Below are 27,455 nucleotides of genomic sequence, written 5' to 3' on the forward strand. Positions count from 1 at the left end.
TCCTGAAGCTCTGAAGCAGGTGTTTGAGGCCTGCCATGCAAGCTTACTCGACAAGCCAAGTCTTTAGCTTCTTGTGAAAGTCAAGAAGAGGGCAAGAGGTTCTGATGAGTTGTGGGAGTTCGTTCCATGCTTTAGGGCCCGGTACTAGAAGGTCAATCCCCCTGCTTTATTTGTAGGTCGGGTATTCAAGACCTCTTGTATATACTTTAGTTTATACTTATATGTGCATGTACTTTGTGGGCTGGAGTTCATCCCTAGGACGTGTCTGCTTCCGCTTTGGGACTTTTTTTCTGTTCAACTGCCTCTATTTAACTGTCTTGATGGGAAATGACCAGTAGAGGTCAGTAAAATACCAGATTTGCTTTCTGCTTAGGAACTTTCTTTTTTTTATTTTTCTGGCAACTGCCTCTATTTAACTTTCTTGATAGAAAATAACCAGCGGAGGTCAGTAAAATACTAGAATCACTTTAGCATTCTCTAGATTCCAGCCCATAGAAATTATCTTCTACAAGCACCCGTAGACAATAATATTTTTTTCAAATCTTGTATTTTCAGTGATATGATCACCGAAGTTCGTGATTTTATATTAAAAACAGAGCTTCGGATTATACTATTTCCTGCTGAATGGCAATATTTCTGTCCATGTGTTCCCATATCTGGCAGTTTGGTGCTTCATTTCCCTCCATGTTAAAGAACAGGAGATTTTTCAGCACCCAGGTTTCTGGAAGGCTGGTGGAAGTAAATATAGCAGTTTAGGTTGTCATGGCAGTGTTGTGGAGAGTTTTCTAGGTGTGGGTAATGAGTTTAAAGTGTGTGCACTTGTATTTCGGAAACTAGTGGAGTTCCCCGAGGTGTGGTGTAATGTGGGCACGGCATGGTCAGTTGAGGACTAGTCTAACTGCTGTGTTTTGGATGGGGTTGTGAGAAGTTGGCCTTGTATATGATGCTCACTAGTTCTAGTGATCACCTTGTACCATGCCAAGCAACCCTTATGGTGCAGGTTGTAAAGTCAACCTTATAGACAAGCTATCCTAGGGGTAGCATGGACTAAGCAGTCTTAGGCTAAACTCTGTAAAGGCATGTGAAGCAAGCTGTTTTACCACATACAATCCCTTGAATACCAAATGAAAGGACACCACACAGATATATATTGAAAATATATATAAATTTATTTCTACAAATAACCCTGATACTCTTTATGAGCACAGAAGCAAATGCGTTAAAACAAAACACAGTTTAAATATACAAAAGTTGCACAATTATGGATGAGCCCTAGGGGCCACCTAAACCATATACTAAAATAGTGGTATAAGGACCACTATGGGGAAAGTGAAGAGGCCTAGGGCCTGGGGAATCGCTGGAGCTGTTCGGGACTAGCAGTGAAGAAGTCGGGAAAGGCCCGCGGGACTCGGGTGCTGTGCGGAAAGTGCACGCAATACCAATGCAATGTCAATGGTGCGTAAAAGTTACAAAGTTAGTTATTAAGGAACCTTCCGAGTGACCTAGAGGGATGAAACTTTAGACACCGACACTAGAGGTGTATACCAGTGTGGGAACACCGGCGTTGCTGAGTTACCTCACCCACAGGAGCGGGTGCACAGGGTCGAAGTAGTGTCGGGTTTCGTCACGCAGGTCGATGGTGCTTGGAGCTGAAGATGCTGCAGGCGGCTCGATGTGAAGAGTTCCGGTGGATCCAAGGGTGGATCTGAAGAGGTGAAGACCTGAAAGCAGAGGGGACAATGTTCAAAGTCACTAGCCAGTGACTACCGTGGAACCAGGAGGGAACCAGGCGATGTCGGGCGCAAACAGGTGATGTCATGAAGATTGTCTCTGCAGCCACGTGGACACGAAGAGGTCAAGGATGTCCAGGAGTCAGTCACAAGCTGTCCCACATAGGCTCTCGCTGATGACGGTGTCGGCAACTTGATTGAAGCAAACAGGCCTTGGCTAAAGCAAGCTACGCAGGAAGTGATTCAAGCTTCTCGCTCGGACCAGCAAGGTCAGAGAGGGTGCTCCTTTTTAGGGGAGCAAGGGCCAGTCTGGAGCAACCAGACCAGCGGTGTAGTTTGTCATTTTCGTTGCCAAGATGGCCGCTAGCCACGCGGCAAGTGGCCGGGATGGCGCGTCGAGTGGCACAGTGCAAAAGGGCCCCACGCAGATCGTGGAGATGCTGGGGGGCTGATCTTCGGTGCAAGGGCTGCTCGAGGTTAGGGCTTCTCAAACCCCAAAGCACAGCGTCGAGGGGGCCTCGGGTGCTGCGCAGTCAGCTTCTCGGGGGTCTTTCAAGAGGTCCGGTCCCACGTCTCTCGGTGCCTCCACGGGTCCCTTCTTTGCAGGGACTGTGGATCAGGCTGTTAGAAGTCTGGGAATCTGGGTCTTGTCAGGCTCTGGGCTCGGTCTCCGGCGGGAGGCAGCGGCAAAGCAGACGTTGAGTTGCTGGATGGTGCCTGTGTTCACAGGGTGGCCACTCCTAGGCCACAAGGGAGATTCTCTTCAGTCTTCTGTGCAGCAGAATGTCGAAGTCCAGTCGTCTTCTTAGTTTCAAGTTGATTCAGGATGATCTGAAGTCTCAGGACACAGCTCCCACTCTTATTCGAATCTGGGGGGCCGGATCACCTACTAGGTCCCTCCTCTAGGTGGGACCAGGAAGGGGAGTGGTTACACCCCCTTTCCTTTGTCCAGTTTCATGCCAGGACTGGGGCTGGAAGGCCCCAGCACCGGTTTGAACTGGCCTATGCACAGGGACACCTTGTGTGCCCCAGGCATGTCTGATTCTATTCAGCCCTGTCCTACCCAAGACACAAAATCCTGTCTGGGGTGGTGCTAGCACCTCCCAAGGCAGGAAACCCTTTGTCCAAGCTGCCCTCGCTGGAAGGACTCCCAGCAACAGGAGGTCAGACTTGTGTCTGTGGTGGCAGCATCCATTTTGTGATGCTAAGGCTCAGTTTAACTTTAACCGGGGTTCAGGTTAGGTACCTGTCGTGTTCCTCTAGAAGGGTGGAATGCTACCCCCGTCGCCAGAACTGGCGAGGGGGTAGTATTCCAATTCATATGACACCTTACTCGACAGGTTTTGATAAAGCCAAACCAAAGATAGCATTTAACCGCGAGGATTATAATGCACTTAAGAGTATATGGTATGGCAGTATCATGAAACAGCTAAAGGACATGGTTCCGAAAGCTGCAGACAGGCTCAGCTCATGCCAGAGCACCATCTCACATACTTCCAAGCACTCTGCCTCCAGGATTGATGAGGCCTTCCATAGGAGTGACTGATAGGAACATATGTGTCCATTTTAGGTTAGGTATAGGCATACTACACCTAAGTAAGGGGTGGTTACACCGACTTACCCCAGCTGAGTAATCAGCCAGTTGTGTCAAATGTGGAGGCCAGGCCAGGGGTGGCACAATACATGCTGCAGCCCCTGGTAGGCCTTGGAAGCACCTATGCCCTGGGTACCTGGGTACACTGTTACAGGGGCCAATAAGGTGAACCAGTTCCAATGTTGTTATGCACCTAAGGTGCATGGGTTACAATTTAGAGAGAGAACAGCAGGCTGTGGGTCTGATTAGTAGGCCCACAGCCACATTAAGTCATAAATCAGTGCAGCAAAAAGCAAAAAATTGGGGTGACCATAGGATAGCAGACCCTACTCTCCTACACAACCCCCCCCCCCCAACGCAGGGACATTAGACTAACCTTGACCAGTTGTGTCTTCATGTTCTAAGTGGAAGTACCTGGAGAGACCATCTGCATTACCATGGTCAGTCCCTGGGCGGTGCTCCACTGTAAAGTCCATCCCCTGTAGGGAAATGGACCACCTGAGCAGTTTGGGGTTTTCACCCTTCATCTGATTAAGCCATAAGAGGGGCTTATGGTCGGTCTGAATCTTGAAGTGAGTGCCAAACAAGTATGGTCTCAACTTCTTCAGGGCCCCCACCACAGCAAAGGCCTCCCTCTCAATGGCTGACCAACGTTTCTCTCTGGGGGTCAGCCTTCTGCTGATGAAAGCAATGGGCTGGTCTTGACCATCTACATTAAGTTGTGAAAGCACAGCTCCCACTCCCAACTCAGAAGCATCTGTTTGGACAATAAACTCTCTTGAGTAGTCAGGACTCTTCAGGATAGGTGCAGAGCACATGGCCTTCTTCAGGTCATCAAATGCCTTTTGACAGTATTCTGTCCACTGAACCTTTTTGGGCATCTTCTTGGATGTCAGATCATTAAGAGGAGTCACAATGGACCCATAGTTCTTAACAAACTTCCTGTAGTACCCAGTCAGGCCCAAGAAAGCTCTGACCTGAGTCTGGGTAGTTGGAGGAGTCCAGTCCTTTATGGTCTGAATCTTACTCTCCAGTGGTTGAACTTGGCCTCCACCCACAAGGTGGCCCAAGTATACAACCTTACTCTGCCCTATCTGGCACTTGGTTGCCTTGATAGTGAGACCTGCCTTTTGCAGAGCCTCTAGCACTTCCTTCAGGTGGACCAGGTGATCCTCCCAGGTGGAGCTAAAGACAGCAATATCGTCCAGATATGCTGCACAAAAGGCATCCAACCCAGTAAGGACTTGATTCACCAACCTTTGGAAGGTGGCAGGGGCATTTTTCAAACCAAAGGGCATCACCACAAACTGATAATGTCCACTGGGGGTAGAAAATGCTGTTTTGGCTTTAGACTCCTCAGCTAACTTGATTTGCCAGTAGCCAGCTGTCAAGTCAAATGTGCTCAAATACTTGGCAGAAGCCAATTTGTCTATGAGCTCATCTGCCCTTGGAATTGGGTGTGCATCTGTCCTGGTGACAGCATTGAGTCCTCTGTAATCCACACAGAACCTCATCTCTCTCTTTCCATCTTTGGTGTGAGGTTTGGGGACCAGAACCACTGGGCTAGCCCAGGGGCTCTCTGAAGGCTCAATGACACCTAACTCCAGCATCTTTTGCACCTCAGCCTTGATACAGTCTCTGACATGGTCAGGCTGCCTGTAAATTTTGTTCTTCACAGGAAGACTATCACCAGTGTCCACCACATGGGTACACCAGTTAGTCTGACTGGGTGCCAGGGAGAACATATGTCGATATGACTGCAAAACCTGTCTACAGTCATGTTGCTGATGTTCAGTGAGGCTGCCATCTAAGGCCACACCATCAACTGAGCCATCCTCAGGATTCTGAGTCAGCAGGTCTGGGAGAGGGTCACTCTCTTCCTCCTGCCCCTCATCTGTAGCCATGAGCAAGCCCATGTCTCTCCTGTTAACATATGCTTTCAGCCTGTTAACATGGAGCACCCTGTGGGGGCTCCTGGGAGTTCCAAGGTCCACCAAGTAGGTAACCTCTCCCTTTTTCTCAAGGATTGTATGGGGTCCAGACCATTTGTCTTGGAGTGCTGCTGGGGCCACTGGCTCCAACACCCATACCTTCTGTCCAGGCTGGTACTCAGTCAGGACAGCCTTTTGGTCATGCCAGTCTTTCTGTAATTCCTGGCTAGCCTCAAGGTTTTTGGATGCCTTCTCCATATACTCAGCCATCCTGGAGCGGAGACCAAGTACATAGTCCACTATGTCTTGCTTGGGCTTTTTGAGAGGTAACTCCCATCCTTCCCTCACCAGACATAGGGGTCCTCTTACAGGGTGCCCAAACAACAATTCAAAGGGGCTGAAGCCAACCCCCTTTTGTGGGACCTCTCTGTAAGCAAACAGAAGGCAGGGCAGAAGGATATCCCATCTTCGCCTGAGCTTTTCAGGTAATCCTTTGATCATGCCCTTTAGGGTCTTGTTAAATCTTTCAACAAGCCCATTGCATTGTGGATGATAGGGAGTGGTGAATTTGTAGTTGACACCACATTCCTTCCACATAGCTGTCAAGTAACCTGACATGAAGTTTGCACCTCTATCAGATACTACCTCCTTAGGAAACCCCACTCTGGAGAAGACTCCAAGTAAGGCCCTGGCCACAACAGGAGCTGTTGTGGTCCTAAGTGGAATTGCCTCTGGGTACCTGGTGGCATGGTCCACCACCACCAGTATGAATCTGTGCCCAGATGCTGTAGGGGGATCCATTGGTCCAACAATGTCAATCCCTACCCTTTCAAAGGGCACCCCCACCACAGGTAGTGGTATTAGGGGGGCCTTTGTGGTACCACCTGCTTTGCCACTTGCTTGGCAGGTTACACAGGAGCGACAAAACTCCTTTGTATCTTCTGACATGTGAGGCCAGTGAAAGTGACAGACAAGTCTGTCCCATGTTTTGTTCTGGCCTAGGTGTCCTGCTAAGGGAATATCGTGTGCCAAGGTAAGAAGGAAGCCCCTAAATTGCAGAGGTATGACCAACCTCCTGGTTGTACCAGGCTTGGGGTCTCTACCCTCTGAATAAAGGAGCCCATCATCCCAATAAACCTTATGGGTACCTTGAGCATTCCCAGCAGCCTCAGCAGCAGCCTGCTGTCTGAGGGGTTCAAGAGAAGGACAGGATAACTGAGCCTGCCCCAAGTCTGCCCTAGAAGGTCCCCCTGTTCCCAGAAACTCAACCTGATCAGGTTCAAGCTCTATAGGGACAGTTCCTTCAGGGGTCTCAGAATCATCTTCCTGTGAAGACTGATCCTCACTTGTAGGCATTTGGGAAGGCACAGCCTTTACCCTCCTGTTCCTTGTCTTGGGAGGTACTTGGTCCATTATTCCAGGATCCAAAACCTGAGGTTCAGAGAGGCACTTTTTGGCCTGTGACCTGGTCACAGCAAGGACATGTGATAATATCCCTAACATCTCTGCATGAGTCCTGTACTCAACTTCTGACCATAGAGAGCTCTCCAGGTCATTGCCCAACAAACATTCTACTGGGAGATCAGCACTAACCACAACTCTTTTTAGGCCAGTTACCCCTCCTCAGGAAAAGTTAACAATTGCCACACTATGTGTAGTAGTGACATTGCTGGCATTGGTCACCAGGTAATTATCACCTGGTATGTACTGTCCAGGGTCCACAAAGCTAGGCGTCACCATAGTGACACTGGCACATGTGTCCCTGTATGCTTGAGCCACTTTTTCATTAATTAAAGGTGTCTGTTTGTACTTGCCCAAATTATTGGGACTGATAGTAGGGGAAAAATCAATCTCCCCATCACAAATCAGAACAGCCTGTGTAGGAGTTCTGACTAGGCCAGAATCTCCATCAGTTCCCAAGGTGATACCCACTACCCCCTTAGTCTGTGGACCAACACTGCCAACTGTACTAGTGGGTGCAGGTGCCTTAGGGGCTGCAGTGTTGGGGGCTCCACCCTTTTTACAATCACTTGTCCAGTGAGTGGTGTTTTTGCAAAAAGCTACACCAGGGTTTTCTTTGACCTTCTTTCTTCTTCTTCTTGGAAGTTTGGGACCCACCCTCAGTATTAATTTGGGGCCCTGTTGAAGACTTCTGGTCTTTAGCTTTCTGCTCCCCACCCTTCTGGTCTGTTTTCTTTTGGTCACCACCCTGGTTCTGGTTCTGGTTCTTTTGCTTAACTCTGGTTCTAACCCATTTGTCTGCCCTCTTTCCCAATTCTTGGGGAGAGGTTAGATCTGAGTCAACCAAATGTTGATGCAACTGCTGGTTCTGACAGTTATTTAAAATCTGTTCTCTCATAAGCAAATTATACAATCCTTCATAGTTTGTAACCTTACTTCCCAGTAACCAGCCCTCCAGAGCCTTAGTGGCACATTCAACAAATTCAGACCAGTCCTGAGTCTGTGTCTTCTGGGTATCTCTGAACATTAACCTGTACTGTTCAGGGGTTAAGCCTAACCCATCAATCAGAGCACTCTTCAGGACCAGGTAGTTTCTAGAATCCCCATCACTAACTGTGAGGAGTCTGTCTCGGCCTCTACCTTCAAAGGAGAGCCACAAGATTGCTGCCCACTGCTCCTGAGGGACCTGCTGTACTTTGCAAGCTCTCTCAAGTGCAGTCATCCATTTGTGGATGTCATCCCCACTCTTGTAAGGGGGCACAATCTTACTCAGGTTTCTATTGTCATAGGACCTGTCTTTATCCTTAGGGATAGTGCTGCCACCAGTGGATCCTAATCCACTCTCTCTAGGCTGTCTTGCTCTAGCAAGTTTCTCTCTGACCAGGGCAACTTCTAATTCTTGCTTCTGGATCCTAAGTTCAGCCTCTCTCATTTTGGCCTCATGTTCCCTTCTCTGAGGGCTAGTCATCTCCCTTCTGGAGTTGCCATGAGAACCTCTAGAAACATGGGAAGTATTGGATTCACCTGAGTGATTCCTCCTCCTCCTATGCTCCTGGTTAAGTCCATTTGGGGGTCTGAAGGGGTTGGACCCACCTTCAGTCCCAAATAAGCTTAAGTTAGCCTGGTTAAGCCTGCTGACTAACACCTGGCTATTTCTCTCATCATCAGACCCACTTTCTTCCTCCTCCTCCTCCTCTTCTTCCTCATCCTCTGGCTGAGTATCTCCAGTGATCTGGTCTTATCATCTATGTGGATAACAGGGGCAGGGGCATCAGTGTTTTCTTCTTCAGAAGGAGAACCTCCATCACCAGTCCCTGAGGAGCCTGGTTTAGAGTTTTTTAGAGCTTCAGACTGGTCTAAAAGCTCTCTGATGTGTCCTGCTGTAGGAGTAGGACCTGTTTTGATTCCTCTCATGGAACACAGTTGCCTCGGTTCCTTAAAAGGAAAGATAGCAAATTTGGATGGTGCCCTGGGAGGGTCACTCTCAACAGAGATGGGTCCAGTGGATCCCTCTGCTCCAGACATTGCTCTAGTGTGGTGGATGTGTTGCAATCTACCTACACTTGTGTTATCCTACCAAACCTATCTAGTAGTTGTAGTCAGGGTGTGCTACTCCCTATCCTCTACAACAACTAAGTTCAGTAGAACTTAAGTATACTAGTCTTGTTTTAGTGTACCTATCAGGTACCTGTATGATCTTTCAAATGATACTTTCAAAGATTGTAATGATAAAACAACAGCAAGCTCAAATCCCAATCCGCTGCTCACCAATGTGAGAAGTTGGCCTGGTAAATGATGCCCCCATAGTTCTTGTGATCACCTTGTACCATGCCAAGAACCCTTATGGTGCAGGTTGTAAAGTCAACCTTATAGACAAGCTATCCTAGGCAGTCTTAGGCTAAACTCTGTAAAGGCATGTGAAGCAAGCTGTTTTACCATATACAATCCCTTGAATACCAAATGAAAGGACACCACACAGATATATATTGAAAATATATATAGATTTATTTCTACAAATAACCCTGATACTCTTTATGAGCACAGAAGCAAATGCGTTAAAACAAAACACAGTTTAAATATACAAAAGTTGCACAATTATAGATGAGCCCTAGGGGCCACCTAAACCATATACTAAAATAGTGGTATAAGGACCACTATGGGGAAAGTGAAGAGGCCTAGGGCCTGGGGAATCGCTGGAGCTGTTCGGGACTAGCAGTGAAGAAGTCGGGAAAGGCCCGCGGGACTCGGGTGCAGTGCGGAAAGTGCACGCAATACCAATGCAATGTCAACGGTGCGTAAAAGTTACAAAGTTAGTTATTAAGGAACCTTCCGAGTGACCTAGAGGGATGAAACTTTAGACACAGACACTAGAGGTGTATACCAGTGTGGGAACACCGGCGTTGCTGAGTTACCTCACCCACAGGAGCGGGTGCACAGGGTCGAAGTAGTGTCGGGTTTCGTCACGCAGGTCGATGGTGCTTGGAGCTGAAGATGCTGCAGGCGGCTCGATGTGAAGAGTTCCGGTGGATCCAAGGGTGGATCTGAAGATGTGAAGACCTGAAAGCAGAGGGGATAATGTTCAAAGTCACTAGCCAGTGACTACCGTGGAACCAGGCGATGTCGGGCGCAAACAGGTGATGTCGTGAAGATTGTCTCTGCAGCCACGTGGACACGAAGAGGTCAAGGACGTCCAGGATTCGGTCACGAGCTGTCCCACGTAGGTTCTCGCTGATGGCGGTGTCAGCAACTTGATTGAAGCAAACAGGCCTTGGCTAAAGCAAGCCACGCAGGAGGTGATTCGAGCTTCTCGCTCGGACCAGCAAGGTCAGAGAGGGTGCTCCTTTTTAGGGAAGCAAGGGCCAGTTTAGAGCAACCAGACCAGTGGTGTAGTTTGTCGTTTTCGCCGCCAAGATGGCCGCTAGCCACGCGGCAATTGGCCAGGATGGCGCATCGAGTGGCACAGTGCAAAAGGGCCCCACGCAGATCGTGGAGATGTTGGGGGGCTGATCTTCAGTGCAAGGGCTGCTCGAGGTTGGGGCTTCTCAAACCCTAAAGCACAGCATCGAGGGGGCCTCGGGTGCTGCGCAGTCAGCTTCTCAGGGGTCTTTCAAGAGGTCCGGTCCCACGTCTCTCGGTGCCTCCACGGGTCCCTTCTTTGCAGGGACTGTGGATCAGGCTGTGAGAAGTCTGGGAGTCTGGGTCTTGTCAGGCTCTGGGCTTGGGCTCCGGCGGGAGGCGGCGGCAAAGCAGACATCGAGTTGCTGGATGGTGCCTGTGTTCACAGGGTGGCCACTCCTAGGCCACAAGGGAGATTCTCTTCAGTCTTCTGTGCAGCAGAATGTCGAAGTCCAGTCGTCTTCTTAGTTTCAAGTTGATTCAGGATGATCTAAAGTCTCAGGACACAGCTCCCACTCTTATTCGAATCTGGGGGGCCGGATCACCTACTAGGTCCCTCCTCTGGGTGGGACCAGGAAGGGGAGTGGTTACACCCCCTTTCCTTTGTCCAGTTTCGCGCCAGGACTGGGGCTGGAAGGCCCCAGCACCGGTTTGAACTGGCCTATGCACAGGGACACCTTGTGTGCCCCAGGCATGTCTGATTCTATTCAGCCCTGTCCTACCCAATACACAAAATCCTGTCTGGGGTGGTGCTAGCACCTCCCAAGGCAGGAAACTCTTTGTCCAAGCTGCCCTCGCTGGAAGGACTCCCAGCAACAGGAGGTCAGACTTGTGTCTGTGGTGGCAGCATCCATTTTGTGATGCTAAGGCTCAGTTTAACTTTAACCGGGGTTCAGGTTAGGTACCTGTCGTGTCCCTCTAGAAGGGTGGAATGCTACCCCCGTCACCAGAACTGGCGAGGGGGTAGTATTCCAATTCGTATGACACCTTACTCGACAGGTTTTGATAAAGCCAAACCAAAGATAGCATTTAACCGCGAGGATTATAATGCACTTAAGAGTAAATGGTATGGCAGTATCATGAAACAGCTAAAGGACATGGTTCCGAAAGCTGCAGACAGGCTCAGCTCATGCCAGAGCACCATCTCACATATTTCCAAGCACTCTGCCTCCAGGATTGATGAGGCCTTCCATAGGAGTGACTGATAGGAACATATGTGTCCATTTTAGGTTAGGTATAGGCATACTACACCTAAGTAAGGGGTGGTTACACCGACTTACCCCAGCTGAGTGATCAGCCAGTTGTGTCAAATGTGGAGGCCAGGCCAGGGGTGGCACAATACATGCTGCAGCCCCTGGTAGGCCTTGGAAGCACCTATGCCCTGGGTACCTGGGTACACTGTTACAGGGGCCAATAAGGTGAACCAGTTCCAATGTTGTTATGCACCTAAGGTGCATGGGTTACAATTTAGAGAGAGAACAGCAGGCTGTGGGTCTGATTAGTTGGCCCACAGCCACATTAAGTCATAAACCAGTGCAGCAAAAAGCAAAAATTTGGGGTGACCATAGGATAGCAGACCCTACTCTCCTACAGGGGTGGTGCAGTCTTCTTGTGAATTGGATGGCAATTAAATAGTGAACACTATACATTTCCTGTCTTTCTATCAAGCACATTGCACTCAACTTCCCTTCCTGCCGCCATTCTCTACCCACCCTCTCTCTGTATAGCCTGGTTACTGACACATCCTTTCAATAACATAAACAACCTTTCATGGAACCTCAAAGATAATGCCCAAAAGGCTGAAAATAGTCTGAGGTTGCGTTGGTTCCCATCACAAGCGGACCAAGCTTGTCAGTTTGGGCTAGATTATGGATACTGAAGTAGGACCACACCTAACTTTCATGTGGCTGCTCTTTCTAGAGTGGCATAGCGGAGAGAAAAATGGTCTAGAATGTTGCCTAAGTATTTCCAGTGCATGACATTATTTCAAGCTGACCTATCTCTAGTTTGTTTTTCTTTGTGAGGTGCCCTAAGAGCAATGGATATGACCAACCATAGATCTATAGCTCATTGTGCCATTGGACTCAAGATGCACATAAGTGACGAGGGCCAATAGGCAGAAAGTGCTCTTGGGTTTGCGCGAGTTTCTGTCTGGAGCGGACCAGGTTGGTTCCACTGAGCTTCTTAATGGAGCAGAACTATGACTGATTTACATGTGCTGGTCTCTGTCTGGAGTTGTATAGTGGACAAAAAAATAATGAACAGAAATGTGGCCTAAGTAATTGCCAGTGGCTGAAATTAATTAATTAAAGCATTTAACCAATCTGATGGTGCGAGTCTATCTGGCTTTTTTAGCTTCATGTAACTTAGGCAGTCAGCTCCCCGGGTAAGGAGCGAGAACTAACACACCCCAAATCTTGGTGTCATAATGTAAACACAATGCAGTCTTTGGAAGTCTTTGACTCGCTAGCTCAAAATTGTGAATATTGTGTGGCTTTCTCTAGACTTAAAAGGTCTAAAACTAGCTTAAAGAAGGTAATGTGGTCATCTATCTCAACAGGGCTGATAGCTGGTGAGATCACCAGTTTCCATGACAACAAAAACATCCCATCGAGTTGCCCATGGCTATGATCTTTTTCCAGTGAGGAGGGCAGAAACAGGGAATAAAAGTATTAAACATTGAGACAGTGTTGCACTCACTCAGATGTTCCTTTCAAGTAAATTGATATATTTTAATTTGGTTGATCAGTGGCCAGGTCAAAAGGATCCATTCTGTTTTTTCGTCCAGAAAAGTGGTCCCAGGATCGCCAATAGAAGATTAGCCAAAAATAATGGCAGGAAGTATCAATTACGACAGAGATAATGAGAGAAAGAGCAACACTTGAGTTTCTTTTAACCCTACTGATGATCTACAAAACTCAACAGATTTTTTTAAAAAATCTGCCCTAAAGCCTCAGAACACCCACTGCCTGCACAGGGACTTGCCACTTAAGACTGCAGTAGTCATTATTATTATACAAATGGTATATGTTTGTTACCAAGTCAGAACAAAGGGTTCAATCCAACCTTCAACCTCTCGTTTGAACATATCTCTTCAGCAAATGCATTAACCCACAGAACTACCATGCTAGCTGTGAAAAGTTCTCAAGCACACGTGAACTCACGCCTTTATTTAGACATGTAATGTTAGCCATGTACAATGAAAGCAGAATGGAGCAATGAGATAAACATGTGACCGGCTGATTATGATGAGCATATCTCTGCAGCAGGCTCATTGACCTACCAGCTTGTCAAGTCAGCTGTAAAGACATCTCAAACACACGTCGATGGACAACTTTGTATATGTATATATGTTACTTTTCTGGACGTCTCCTAGACGCAAACAGCAAACAGTGCCAAAATTCAACATTATGCATGGATTACTTCGTACTGATGAGACACACCTAATTACCAGTGGTGTGTTTCTGCTGCACAACATGGCGAGTGTAACTTTAAGGTGCACTACATATTGTCAAAGAACGTCTCGCACATGAAAGGTGGAGGGGGCAGGTGGGTCACCAAACTCCATAGTATGCCAAAATAGACCTGATATTTGGGATTTGGAATCCGACAAAACACTCTCCGTAATTCACCAATGTAATAGAAATGTTCTGAATATCTTCATAGCACGCGGCCTCTTAAATGCCGTTTTCGTCCACAATCGTGGCATAACCATAAACAGGAGTTGCAGGCATGCCAGTACGGTTGGGAAACACCCACTTTCAACCTTGCGGAAATCATAGGTAACGCAGGCCATTTCCTGAACGCAGGGTGACTTTGCCATCCTACAAAAGACATCTCTCAAATATGTTCAAGAAGCACAGACGCCTTTCGCCCTATGAAGGAAGGGTAGGTGTCAAGGGAGGGATATGAAGCAGTAGACAAGCATGCAGTACCTCCCATCAATAAAGGGTTTCCCGCCTCGGACTTTGTGACTCAACATTTAAAAAAAAAATCACAAATCTATCTCGCTAGCAAAATTTCCACATTTTCGCTGCTCTGGGACCCGCAGCTGTGAATTCACGCACGCGCACATCCAACACCAACAGGTGTCACGCACCATGATCGAAACGGCGCATCATGCAAGAAGGAAGCAGTTGGTACTCACATGTTAGTGTTCGCTGTTGACGTCAACCAATCGGCGGCCAGTCCCACCATGTCTAGTCCAGTTGATAACTGATTGAAATATCTAGGGTGCGCTAAAAAAATAAGAAACAGGGTTTACAAATCTTTTAACCTAAATAGAACACAGATTGCAATTGTTTTTAGAGAACGAATTTTCGGTAAAAGGCATTGAAAACAACCATCGTCCTCTCTGTGTAACGTGTGTGGATGTACCCGTGTACACAGCTTGTATTTTTGTATATGTGACAAACAGTAGAAAGTGTGTATAAACTTACACACATTTGATATACATATATGGGGGCATAACGGGTCTCCAGCATAACACATTTCTATGTCGCCAATGAAGGATTTCAGGGACATCACAAACAGTGAAACAGAATACCTAGTATAAACGTCAACCCAACCATGAGATGTTCAAACAGTACGTTACATAAGTTAACTAATACGTGTTTTAAATGTTTATTCTGGAGCAGTTAACTTTAAAGGTTATTTTTTCAAACAAGAAAATGTTATGAGAGACAGTAAGTGAAGAACTAGATTATAAGGTTTAGTTGTCTATTGAAAAAAAAAACGATATATGTAACAATGTAGAGTTTGACCTTTGTTTTAAAAAAGCATTATGGCTGCAGAAGAGAGATAGCTTGTAGCGGTTTTCTGCAAAGTGCAAAAAACAATAAGAGCTGATTGAATTAGAATGTTGAGGTATTGTTTTCTTTTCATGAATATAATGCTAATTAAATAATACACATAAGAAAAGCTGTGCTGATTGATTGGCCCGGTAAGTATGACGTTGAACTCTATATTTAACAGGAACAGATTAACTAGTTCACAGGAAACTGTTAAATATTTTCTATATTTCACAGGACCTGTGAAATAGTTTCTGTAGTTCAAAGGTCCTTGTGAAACATGGGTTTTCATATTGCGGCATTTAATTCAATAAATGCCTTCAAATATGTTCTATATGTGTGTGTTTGAGTGCGCACGTGCCTTCTGTAGGTATAAGAGGGGCTTGGGTAGAATGCATGCCTATAATTATACGCCTCTGTCGACACATATAGATACAACCAATAAAAGGGTACTGTTAATATCGTGATTACGTATTTGTTTGTATGCAGTTTTATGTAAATTTGAGTATGATTATTGATGTGTATTGTGTCTATACCTGCGTTAATTCCCATATTCCAATTTCATGACACCCTTTAAGGTACACACTTAATAGCAGTCTCACATAGCAGCCGAGCGCCAAGTACACATTGATACATTTATTCTGAAACATTTTCGTACACTTCGCCCATTCTTCACATGTAACCACGCCCTCAAACCCATGAACGACTATAAATAGATCCGTCTCGCCGCTCTCTACCCGCGTGCGGTGCTGAATCTATCTCGCGACCACGCCAGCCCCCCTCGCGCCGGCCGGTAATGGACCGTCCGAGGTGATCAGCCCTGTTTATCTGCGCTGATGAATGGCCGCTCATTACCCGGGCGGGGGGACGGAGGGCCGCCGGAGCGCTGCCCGCTCCAAGGCCCATCCGTCTGCGGGTACCATGGACAGCGACAGCGCTCCCCTTATCTCTCCGCCCGCTGACGGGGGGACCGAGGGCGCTTCCACGGGCTGGGAGTTTAGACTCGTCACATCGTGTCCGGATCACTGCCGGGGCGGGTGATTCATGAGCAGGGATCCAAAATAGGTCGATTAGACCACGAGGGAGGCTTATCACCCAAGCCGTGGTTTATAGACAATATTATTTCTCAAATTGGCTGCCACCAGCTCGAACGAATGCATTAGGCTGTTAAACGCGAATTTACATTCCTCGGTGCACGCGGGAGAACTAGAATCGTTTTATTATAAATTCGTTTATTGTGCGCATCAAAAACGAGAAAATGCCCATTCCACCAGCTGTCTTTTCGAAGCCCTGTGTATATATATTCTCGGTCTACGAGGATTGAAGGAAAAAAGGCCGTGGCGGAAAATCTTCTGACAGAAAACAACCGTGTTTGCGTGTTTCCAGCAGGCAGACCTCTTATCAGGGAGCTGCACACGGTGGATAATTTTGTGCTGAGGAGGAACGCGTTTGTTCTATTAAAAGGAGGTGAGGCAGTGGTTAATTAAAGTGGTACGTCACGGCACCAAGACTGGCCGCCGGGGACTCCGTCAAACCCCGGGCGGTTGGAGACAGGAGCCTTCGGGGCTGAGAAGTGTCAACCAATTTGGGGTCACTGAAAGTAGCCCACGCAAAGTACTTTGTTAACAAGCACATGATTTGCTGATGAGTGAATCATCTATGTGATGTACTTCAGAATTGAATGTACGCCCGTTGCGTTAAAATGGAAAACTGCGTTGTAAAAACGAATACTTTAAAACATATTATTAAGGTATCAGCCCCTCGGCCTCTCTGTGCATTATGGACTGTTGCTCTTGTTAGTTTGGATATGGTAGATGTGGAATAACAACGAAAATTCCTGATGGGCCTAGGGGGGGGGGGGGGGGGGCGGGGGGGGGGTGAGGGTGGAGAGGGGTTTGATCCGTGCTTGTTTTTAAACTGTAGCCACCTAGAACATTATTTCCTAGATGAACTGTATGTACATTTATGACGCTGGTATCAGAAATCTGAATTCAGCCCAGTCTTCTTCCGACGTTAGCCACTCCTCGTCTCCCTATTGGTTAAATGGGCCGAGCAGTTTCCAAATTGCCCGTTTCATTGCGCAAATCAGCTTATTTTGGAGATCAGGCAATTGTATAAGCCTCTTGGTTTCTAAATGTAGGAGAAAGCACCCCACGCGCAAGTGTGAAATGTAGGCCGAAATCGCGCCATGCCCGGTGACTTTCTGCACATGTGGAAGAGGGCAGAAGAAGCAGATGGACACACGAGCTGTTCGACTAATGATACTTCCGGTGCTCTGACTGAGACTCAAAGGGTGTCAAATAAGGCACAGGGTTAAGTTATTTGATAGTTTATGGTTTCTATTTCTGCAACGTGTCCCGAGGCTAGGAAAACGCCGTGGCCACTAACTGGAGCACAGACGTGTCCTCCGCACGCACCAGCTACCAGTGCCTCCGGCGGGGGGCAGGGTGCTGGAGAGAGCGCGCTCTTCTGCCCCGGATTGTCAGAGCGCTGCCAGTTCGTGTAAAACGGCCGAGTGTGGCGGTTGGCACACACACAGCGTGCTCGGTACACCACATCCGGAGTGCCCTCATGTCCTCTTTTGTCTAAGAGTGCAGCCAGACCGTGGAAACCGGCAAAGTGCGAGAGATGGCACTTGGCTGAAATAAAGCGCGCTCTGAGCATCAGTCTCGGTGGGCACTCATTTACTCTTATGGCAAGAATGCTGCCAAACATGCAAAACTGGCAGAGTGTGGAGGCTGGCAGAGAAAGAGCGTGCTCTGAACACCACTCACGGTGTGCCCTCCTGCCACATGATAAGAGTGCAGCCAGACTGACAGAGTGTGGGATACTAGACAGATAGAGTGCCCTGAACACCACTCACGGTGAGCACTCCTTTCCTCTTAAGGTAAGAGTGCAGCCAGACCAACAGAGTGTGGGATGTCAAATAGAGTGCAGTGAACACCACACGGGGTGTGCCCTCCTACCACATTGTGGTAAGAGCGCAGCCTGACGTGGTGTAGGATGCCAGACAGATGGAGGGCTCTGAACACCACTCACGGTGAGCACTCCTTTCATCCTATGGTACGAGTGAAGCCAGACCAACAGAATGTGTGATGTCAGTTACAGTGCTCCGAATACCACTCAAGGAGAGTCCTCCTGCAATAATGTAGTAAGAGTGCAGCCCGACTGGGCGAGTTGGATGGCAAATAAAGTGCTATGAACACCACACACTGTGTGCCCTCCTGCCACATTATGGTAAGAGTGCAGCCGGACTGACAAAGTGTTAGATGCCTGACAGACAGAGTGCTCTGAACACCACTCACAGTGAGCACTCCTTTCCTCTTATGGTAAGAGTGCAATGAGACCAGCATTGTGGGATGCCAGATAAGGTGTTGTGAACGCCGCACACAGTTTGCCTCCTGTCACATTATGGTAAGAGTTCAGCCAGACCAACAGAGTGTGGGATGTCGAACAGATAGAGTGCCCTGAACACCACTCACAGTCAGCACTCCTTTCCTCTTATGGTAAGAGTGCAGCCAGACTGACAGAGTGTGAGATCTCAGATAGAGTGCTGTGAAACCGACACAGGGTGAACCCTCTGGCCACATTATTGTAAGAGGGCAGCCAGACTAAAAGTGTGGAATGTCAAAAAGAGCGCTCTGAACACCACACACGGTGTTCCCTTCTGTCATTATGGTAAGAGTGCAGCCAGATCAACAGGGTGTGGGATGTCAGATAGAGCGCTCTGAACACCACACATAGTGTGCTCTCCTGACATAATATGGTAAAAGTGCACCAGACCGACAGAGTGTGGGATGCCAGATATAGTATTGTGAATGCCACACATGGTGTGCCTTACCACCAGATATTATGGTAAGAGGAATATGTGACGTTACTACTCAATCAAAATGATCGCGGTACGTTACATCATAGTTTTTACAACGCAAGTCGTTACAACACTTTGTAACGAATATTCCAACACCAGAATAAGAACAGTAGGGATGGTGCTGGTATAGTAAATCATACTATTCCTTAGGTTAGAGCGCCATCCAGTGCAAGTCGTTGTAACGACTTGTGTTGCAATACCCGCGAAGTAAAGGCATTGTGATTCAATGCCCACATGGTAATGGATGTCTCCTGGTGAGAGTGTTAGATGCCAGACAGACAGAGTTCCTTAGACACCACTCACAATGTGCACTTATTTCCTCCTATGGTAAGAGTGCACCAAGGCTAGCAGATTGTGGGATGCCAGATATAGTGTTGAGAAATGTGCCCTCCTGCCACATTATGGTAAGAGTGCAGCCAGACCAACAGGGTGTGGGATGTCAGATAGAGTGCTCTGAACAACACTCACGGTGTTCCCTCCTGCCACATCATTATGGTAAGAGTGAAGCCAGACTGACACAGTTTGGGATTATGAACATACAAAAGATGCGATCGTGCACTGCTGGTGGTTAAATCACACACTGACGTGTATTCCGTGCTCCAGAAAATGTCTCCCCGTTCAGGAGTGTATCAAATCAATAAACAAGTAGCACCTATATAGACGTGTAGGTGTCTTTCTGGGCACTGGATTGTAAATGCTGTGGGTCACAGCCAAGTTCAATCAAAAAAGTTCTCAAATATAAATGTCGAAGTATAAGTTTCTTTTATTATCGAACATAAATCCATGTAAAGATGTAAATATTTCTTGAAACTTCAATCAATGTAACCATTATGGTACTATGACATGCATAATCAATATCAATGATGCGAACATCAATTCCCAATGCATTTCGGCGCCGAGGCCTTCATCAGGGGTATATCTATAATGAAAATCAAATGAAAAGACCATAACTTTAAGAGAAAAAAAACACAAAAAATGGCCATCACCAGACTGATAAAAAACTCCACAATATTGTGTGTAGAGATAAGGGCGGTTTGGGCGTGTATATAGATGTGATAACTGATGAAAAAATAAAATTTGAGGTGTTTTAGGTAAATGCAAAAGAAATGGTATGCCAGACAGATAGAGTATTCTGAGCTCCACACACAGTGAACACTCACTTCCTCAACAGTTAAGCATGCCGCTGATATCGGCGATCTCATCCTGAGCCAAAAACTTGACTTAGTAAACCTGACCTAATCATGGCTCAATGAATCCTCATCTCCCTGCCGAGACCTCTTAGTCCCTCCCAACGATAACATCACAAGGCTGGACAAGCAATCTTAAAAAAAAGGGGGATGCATTGCCTGCATCTACCGCTCTAACCTCCTCGTCACTGAACTTCTGGCTGATTCCACAGACTCCTGCGAATACCTTGCTCTTTCCATATGCAGCAATTCCACCAACTGTGCAGTCTGCACATTTTCTACCAACCCAGGCATGAATGACACCTTTACTGACTACCACATGGAAATCATTACAACCAAGGTTTCCTCCAACTCCGAAGACATTTTTCTTGGTGACTTCAATCTGCACTGGAATGACCTCAAGGACCTTCAGCTGAACGCCATCAAAGACTTCTTGGCTGACCAAGCTCTTACCCAAGCCTGCTCACTCCTAACACACTCGGAAGGTGTCACTCTAGACTGGATCATCGCTAAGGAGTCAGCAGTCAAGCTTATCTCTATAGACCCATGAGACTGGCCTGATCACCATGCTATCACTTACCTATTACCTGGCAGCCACAAGACAAGGGCAGCGCAACCTGTGATTCCAAAACTTTGGGTTAGAGACACCAAGAACCTTGATCTCAGGGAACTGGCTGCTCGCTGCAAGTCTGAACCCCCCCCCTCATTTCACAATGGTCAACAACCTCAATGAACATTACTCCATGACTATATCTAACATTCTTGATGATCTTGCTCCACTAAAACTAAAAAGGACCCAAATCAAAGACAGAAACCCCTGGTTCAACGGGTCCCTCAACAATGAGAGGAGATCCCTCCAGCAGACAAAAAGAATCTGGAGACAGCACCCTTCAAGCACACACAAAATTTCTCCGCCAGACCAGAAATGCTTATAATAGAAACATCCTCAACTCAAAAAATGAATTCTTCAGACCAGAATGGGAGAATAGTCCTCGCAAGCTCTTCATAATGGTCAAACACCAATCAAATAAACTGGCTAAAAACTCTAAAGAAACCCCTAACTCCCTAATATCATGCGAAGAATTCTCCTCCTTCTTCTCCCAAAAAATCACTGCACTAGGAAACAAACTTAGATCTGCCACTTACTCCCAACCCCTTCCGGATCTGCCCCCTCTCTCCGCGCTGCTCCCCGACATCACCCAAAAACTAAGCGTACTGGTCCAACTTCAAAGTTTATGATGAACACTCCATCTCAAAAATTCTACCCTCCTTAAACCCGAACAACCACTTTAGTGACCCACTTCCCTCTAACTGGTTAGCCACTGCTGCTCAATCTATTATTCCCAGTTTGACTGCAATAATCAATACCTCCCTTCTATTATTATTATTATGGAATTTGTTAAGCGCACGGCTACCCCCGCCGGGGGTGTCCCGGCGCTGTGGACAGTAACGGTAGTGACCAGGGCGGCTAGTAGCTGGAGAACAGGTATGTTTTCAATTTGGACCTAAATTGGGGTTCTAATTCAGTTAGTCTGAGGTTAAGAGGCAGGGAGTTCCATAGCTTAGCAGTAACCACCGCAAAAGCTCTGCCTCCTCTTCTGGAGCGGTGGAAACGGGGAGGGAGTAAGAGACGAAGGTGGTTAGATCTAAGGGAACGAACTGATTGGACCTGCTTCAGTCTGTTCCTGAGGTAGCCTGGTCCATTCCCATTAAGTGCTCTAAAGGCCAGGACCAGGGCTTTAAACTGGATGCGATGAGATATCTGAAGCCAATGTAAGTTCTTTAAGTACGGGGAAATGGAGTGGCGGTAGGGGATGTGGCAAATCAGTCTTGCCGCCGCGTTCTGGACGATCTGTAGTCGATGAGGTAGATATGCAGGAGCCCCTACATAAAGACTATTAGAGTAGTCCAGATGTGAAGTGATGAGAGCGTGCACGACAGTCCTCATCGAGTCCCTGGATAGATAGGGGGAGATTTTTTTAATCATTTTTAATTTGCCAAAACAGGCAGAGGTGACCTTTTGGATTTGTGTTTTGCATGACAGTTCGCTGTCAATATAAAACCCCAAGTTCCGGGCAGAGTTGGCAGGGATAAGGGGAGGGTTCAACTCAGGCGGCCACCATGTGGAAGACTATTTACAACAAGTGGTGGTGATGGACAGAGTCTCTGAATTAAGCAGAGTACTCTCACCCAGTCAAAAGATCAGGGCTAGATCCAACACCGTTTTTTAGCTCATTGCACCATCCCAGTTTCAGAACCTGGCTGTATGCAAATTAGTCTGCCCCTGGCCCAGTGCATCATGGGAACAGGGCAGACCAGACTACAAAAGCCAATTCTTACACTGGGAAGGAAAGAAGCTTCCTCATCGAGTCCCTGGATAGATAGGGGGAGATTTTTTTAATCATTTTTAATTTGCCAAAACAGGCAGAGGTGACCTTTTGGATTTGTGTTTTGCATGACAGTTCGCTGTCAATATAAAACCCCAAGTTCCGGGCAGAGTTGGCAGGGATAAGGGGAGGGTTCAACTCAGGCGGCCACCATGTGGAAGACAGCAGTGGGGATTTCAGATTTAAAAATAGCACCTCAGTTTTATCGGTGTTCAATTTTAACGTATTAGATGTCATCCATTGGACAATGTTAGTGAGGCAGGGTTTAAAATTAGCGAGTCCTTTGTCAGAGTGGTCTCTAAATGAGAAAATCAGCTGAGTATCATCAGCGTAAGAGACCACTCTGACTCCACAGGCCTCGATAACCCTTGCCAACGGTGACATGTAAACATTAAAAAAGAGAGGGCTGAGGGCCGACCCCTGAGGGACTCCACAACCAAAGGGCTTCTTATCTTTCGACAAGTAGGGTCGACACCACACCTGTTGCGTTCTTCCAGACAGGAATGATTTTATCCATGCCAGTGGTGTGCCCTGTATCCCCATGTCACAGAGCCTGTCCAGTAGTATGGAGTGAGACACGGTGTCGAAGGCCGCGGACAGATCGAGGAGCACCAGCATGGCCACCTCGTCTCTGTCCACGCTCTCTCTTATGGTCTCTGATACTTCCAGGAGGGCCGTCTCTGTGCTATATCTGGATCTAAATCCGGATTGAGTATCATGCAAGAGAGTGTTAGATTCCAGGTAGTCAGCCAGCTGCTCCTGTACTACTTTTCTACAAGGGTCAATACCTGACTATCTGAAAGCCGGCCAAGTTATCCCCATCTTAAAAAATCTACGCAGGGTCCTGCTTTCCCTGACAACTTTAGACCTATATCTAATATCCCACTCCTAGCTAAAGTTTTGGAGAAATATATGCAACAGCAGTTGAACCGATACATCACCAACTTCCACCTACTAGACAACTTCCAATCTGGATTCAGCCCTGGGCACAGCACGGAAACCACCCTTCTCCACATCGTGGATGATGCCCTCCAAGCCCTTGATCAAGGCAAAACCTGTTTCTTAATCCCCTTAGATCTATCCTCAGCTTTTGACACGGTCAACCATGAAAAACTTCTTGAATGCCTCAAACTCAGGATGGGACTGGATGGCCCTGTTCTTGAATAGTTTAGGTCCTTCCTCCAGAACCACTCACAGAGATTCCTAATCAACTGTAACTGGTCTGCTCACTCTCTGATCACTTTGACACAAAAAATTGCCGCCCCACTTATTCCATTAGCCCTTGGTTATAGGCAACACATCAACTTTGATTAGATATGTTAGGTATTTTATTTACCTTTGTTTTCAATTCTTTTTTTGAAAAAATCATAACATCTCATGACAGAGAAGGAACACTGCACGTGTAACATATAAATACATCAACTGTAATACAACATCAACCAAATGAAAAAAATCACAAAGTGAGACATACAAAACAACTGTACCAATTTCGAACTGTTCAAAAAAGGCAGGTTAACTTTACAAGCCTCAATGACCAACAATGGACAAATTCTTAAGAACAGTATTAGACAGAATCACATTAGCAGGAGATATCACAGTGCACAAATGACATGAGTATAAAGCTTTCAATGATCATGAATTGCATCTCCTTTCATGCCGACGCGTTTCGAACTCCAAACAGTAGTTATGGGTTCTCTTCAGGGCTTTGTCATTTTCTGTCTGTACATATGTAAAAGAAAGGTAACAGTGTGTAAGTGTAATTGACTATGGCCTCCTTGTTTTATACTGCTAGTAGTGTACCACATATAAATCCCATAGTACCTTGGTTGTAGCTGTGGTTATCCTATGGGAGTTTGTGCATCTTTGGAACTGCCGTCTACAAGGTAATTAAAATCAAATTGTCATTTCCAAGTAGCGTTCAACGCTCGCTCAGCGGTAACCTCCTACCAAAACACTGCAAGACGTACCTTTCACTATTTTTTGGTCCGTGTATGGGCCGTCCCTATGGTGCGGTGAAGTTTTTCAGACCTAGGGGGAAGGCGGAGGTCGGGTTACTATCATTGTGCTTCTATCGTAATCTGTCTGGGTATGAAAGATTGTAGAAACAATCCTACCTTATTCGCGTTCACCGCGAGCTTAAGGAGCCACCGGCTCCGTTGTCAGCCGTTTGCACTCGAGTTCTGTTTTGTTTGGACGAATCCCGTGTTAAGTCCCGTGTTGTTCTCTCGAGTCGCGCACTGTTAACAAAATAGGGAATTAGGTTCGTATCCCTGTGGCGGGAAGCATATGTGTCTACAACCCTCTGTCCCGCTCACCTTGTTTGCCGCGACTTGCTCTCACACTAACTCCGTTCGCTATGGAAGGCGGCAGCCTGGTTGCCTAGTGACTAAATGCAAACCCAGGACAGTTAGTGTTCTGGGATATGTAGTTCCATGGGAGTGCGCCAAATCACCGCAGATTACGAAGGCATTATTCTGACATCCCCGGTTTTCTACCCTTCAGTCACGGGGGTCACAACACCCCCCCGTGGAGCCCCACGCAATTATGGCATTATAGCCTAGACACTTCAGAGAGAGAGTTTAATCCATTTTGTGTGCTATTAAATTTTAGAATGAGGTATGCCTCTTTCCTAAGAAGTGTTTCTTCAATATCAATTGGACCTTTATTGCCACTTGGCGTTATTGTCCAGAGTACAGTCCATTTAAAGTCCATTTCGCTGTGGTTTAAATCCAGGAAATGTTGGACCATGGGAGCGCTTACAACTTTTCTCTTGATTCTTGATCTGTGTTGGGTGACCCGGCTGTTGACCTGTTGAGTGGTTTTGCCTATATAGATCTTATGGCAATCGCAAATGATCGCGTATACCACATTTCGTGTTTTACAATTAGAGAAACTGGCATGTTTACATTTGACTCCCCTATGGTCAAACTCGGACCCTTCAATTGTGGAGTCACATGATATGCAATTTCCACACTTGTGGTGTCCCTCAATTGGCTTAAGGCCCCATATTGATAGTAAATCGCTTTTGGGCTTTGGGGTGGATACGTCTGCTCTAATGACGTCCTGGCCAATACTTTTGTTCTTCTTATATGCGAACAGCGGTCGCGGGAAGGGGCATTCAAGTCCATCAAGTAGATGCCAGTTCTTCAAGACTATTTGTCTTACTTTATGTGTGTCTGGTCCGAACGTAGTCACACAGACCAGTCGATCCGTGTCTTTCTTAGCCGTTCTCTCAAGTAAGCACTCCCGGGGAGTATACTGTGCCCTTTTCTTAGAGTTATTTAGTAGTCTCTTAGGGTAACCCCGATTCTTCATCTCATTGCAGAAACGAGTTGCATGTTTTTTATAATCTGTCACCTCCGAGCAGTTTCTCCGTATCCGAAGCAGCTGCCCGTAGGGCAGATTGTCTCTCAAGCTTCTCGGATGTGCACTCCGGTGGTGGAGGATAGTATTTTTGTCCGTCTTCTTTCGAAAAAGAGAAGACTTCAAAAGCCCATCCTTGCAACTTATCTCTAGGTCTAAAAATGTCATTTTCTCATTGTTGGACTCCAGTGAAAACTTAATGTCGCGATGTCTCCCATTAATCCAAAGGTGGAAGTCCACCAACTCTGTGCGGCTCCCCTGCCACAGGAGCCACACGTCATCGATGTACCTCAACCAATTTTTTAATGTGTTTGCTGAAGGGGTTGTTGGAGTACACAAATCTATTCTCATATTCCGCCATGTAGAGTATGGCCATCTCCGGCGCATAGGGACACCACAAGTGTGGAAATTGCATATCATGTGACTCCACAATTGAAGGGTCCGAGTTTGACCATAGGGGAGTCAAATGTAAACATGCCAGTTTCTCTAATTGTAAAACACGAAATGTGGTATACGCGATCATTTGCGATTGCCATAAGATCTATATAGGCAAAACCACTCAACAGGTCAACAGCCGGGTCACCCAACACAGATCAAGAATCAAGAGAAAAGTTGTAAGCGCTCCCATGGTCCAACATTTCCTGGATTTAAACCACAGCAAAATGGACTTTAAATGGACTGTACTCTGGACAATAACGCCAAGTGGCAATAAAGGTCCAATTGATATTGAAGAAACACTTCTTAGGAAAGAGGCATACCTCATTCTAAAATTTAATAGCACACAAAATGGATTAAACTCTCTCTCTGAAGTGTCTAGGCTATAATGCCATAATTGCGTGGGGCTCCACGGGGGGGTGTTGTGACCCCCGTGACTGAAGGGTAGAAAACCGGGGATGTCAGAATAATGCCTTCGTAATCTGCGGTGATTTGGCGCACTCCCATGGAACTACATATCCCAGAACACTAACTGTCCTGGGTTTGCATTTAGTCACTAGGCAACCAGGCTGCCGCCTTCCATAGCGAACGGAGTTAGTGTGAGAGCAAGTCGCGGCAAACAAGGTGAGCGGGACAGAGGGTTGTAGACACATATGCTTCCCGCCACAGGGATACGAACCTAATTCCCTATTTTGTTAACAGTGCGCGACTCGAGAGAACAACACGGGACTTAACACGGGATTCGTCCAAACAAAACAGAACTCGAGTGCAAACGGCTGACAACGGAGCCGGTGGCTCCTTAAGCTCGCGGTGAACGCGAATAAGGTAGGATTGTTTCTACAATCTTTCATACCCAGACAGATTACGATAGAAGCACAATGATAGTAACCCGACCTCCGCCTTCCCCCTAGGTCTGAAAAACTTCACCGCACCATAGGGACGGCCCATACACGGACCAAAAAATAGTGAAAGGTACGTCTTGCAGTGTTTTGGTAGGAGGTTACCGCTGAGCGAGCGTTGAACGCTACTTGGAAATGACAATTTGATTTTAATTACCTTGTAGACGGCAGTTCCAAAGATGCACAAACTCCCATAGGATAACCACAGCTACAACCAAGGTACTATGGGATTTATATGTGGTACACTACTAGCAGTATAAAACAAGGAGGCCATAGTCAATTACACTTACACACTGTTACCTTTCTTTTACATATGTACAGACAGAAAATGACAAAGCCCTGAAGAGAACCCATAACTACTGTTTGGAGTTCGAAACGCGTCGGCATGAAAGGAGATGCAATTCATGATCATTG

The 27,455-nt window shown here is 46.8% G+C and overlaps 1 protein-coding gene across 1 annotated transcript in view; it reads right to left on the bottom strand.

Moving 5' to 3' along the window:
• The window catches only part of GAD2 (glutamate decarboxylase 2), a gene marked incomplete at its 5' end in the record, with an annotated part of 538,013 nt that overhangs the window by 499,764 nt on the left and 10,794 nt on the right, over nt 1–27,455 (bottom strand). Inside the window, one exon of the mRNA XM_078662797.1 lies at nt 14,260–14,350. Coding sequence (XP_078518923.1) covers nt 14,260–14,350 — 91 coding nt within the window. The remainder of the gene's footprint in view (nt 1–14,259; nt 14,351–27,455) is intronic.

The sequence above is a fragment of the Lissotriton helveticus genome, chromosome 10 (genome assembly GCF_964261635.1).
Source record: "Lissotriton helveticus chromosome 10, aLisHel1.1, whole genome shotgun sequence".
Lineage (NCBI taxonomy): Eukaryota > Metazoa > Chordata > Amphibia > Caudata > Salamandridae > Lissotriton > Lissotriton helveticus.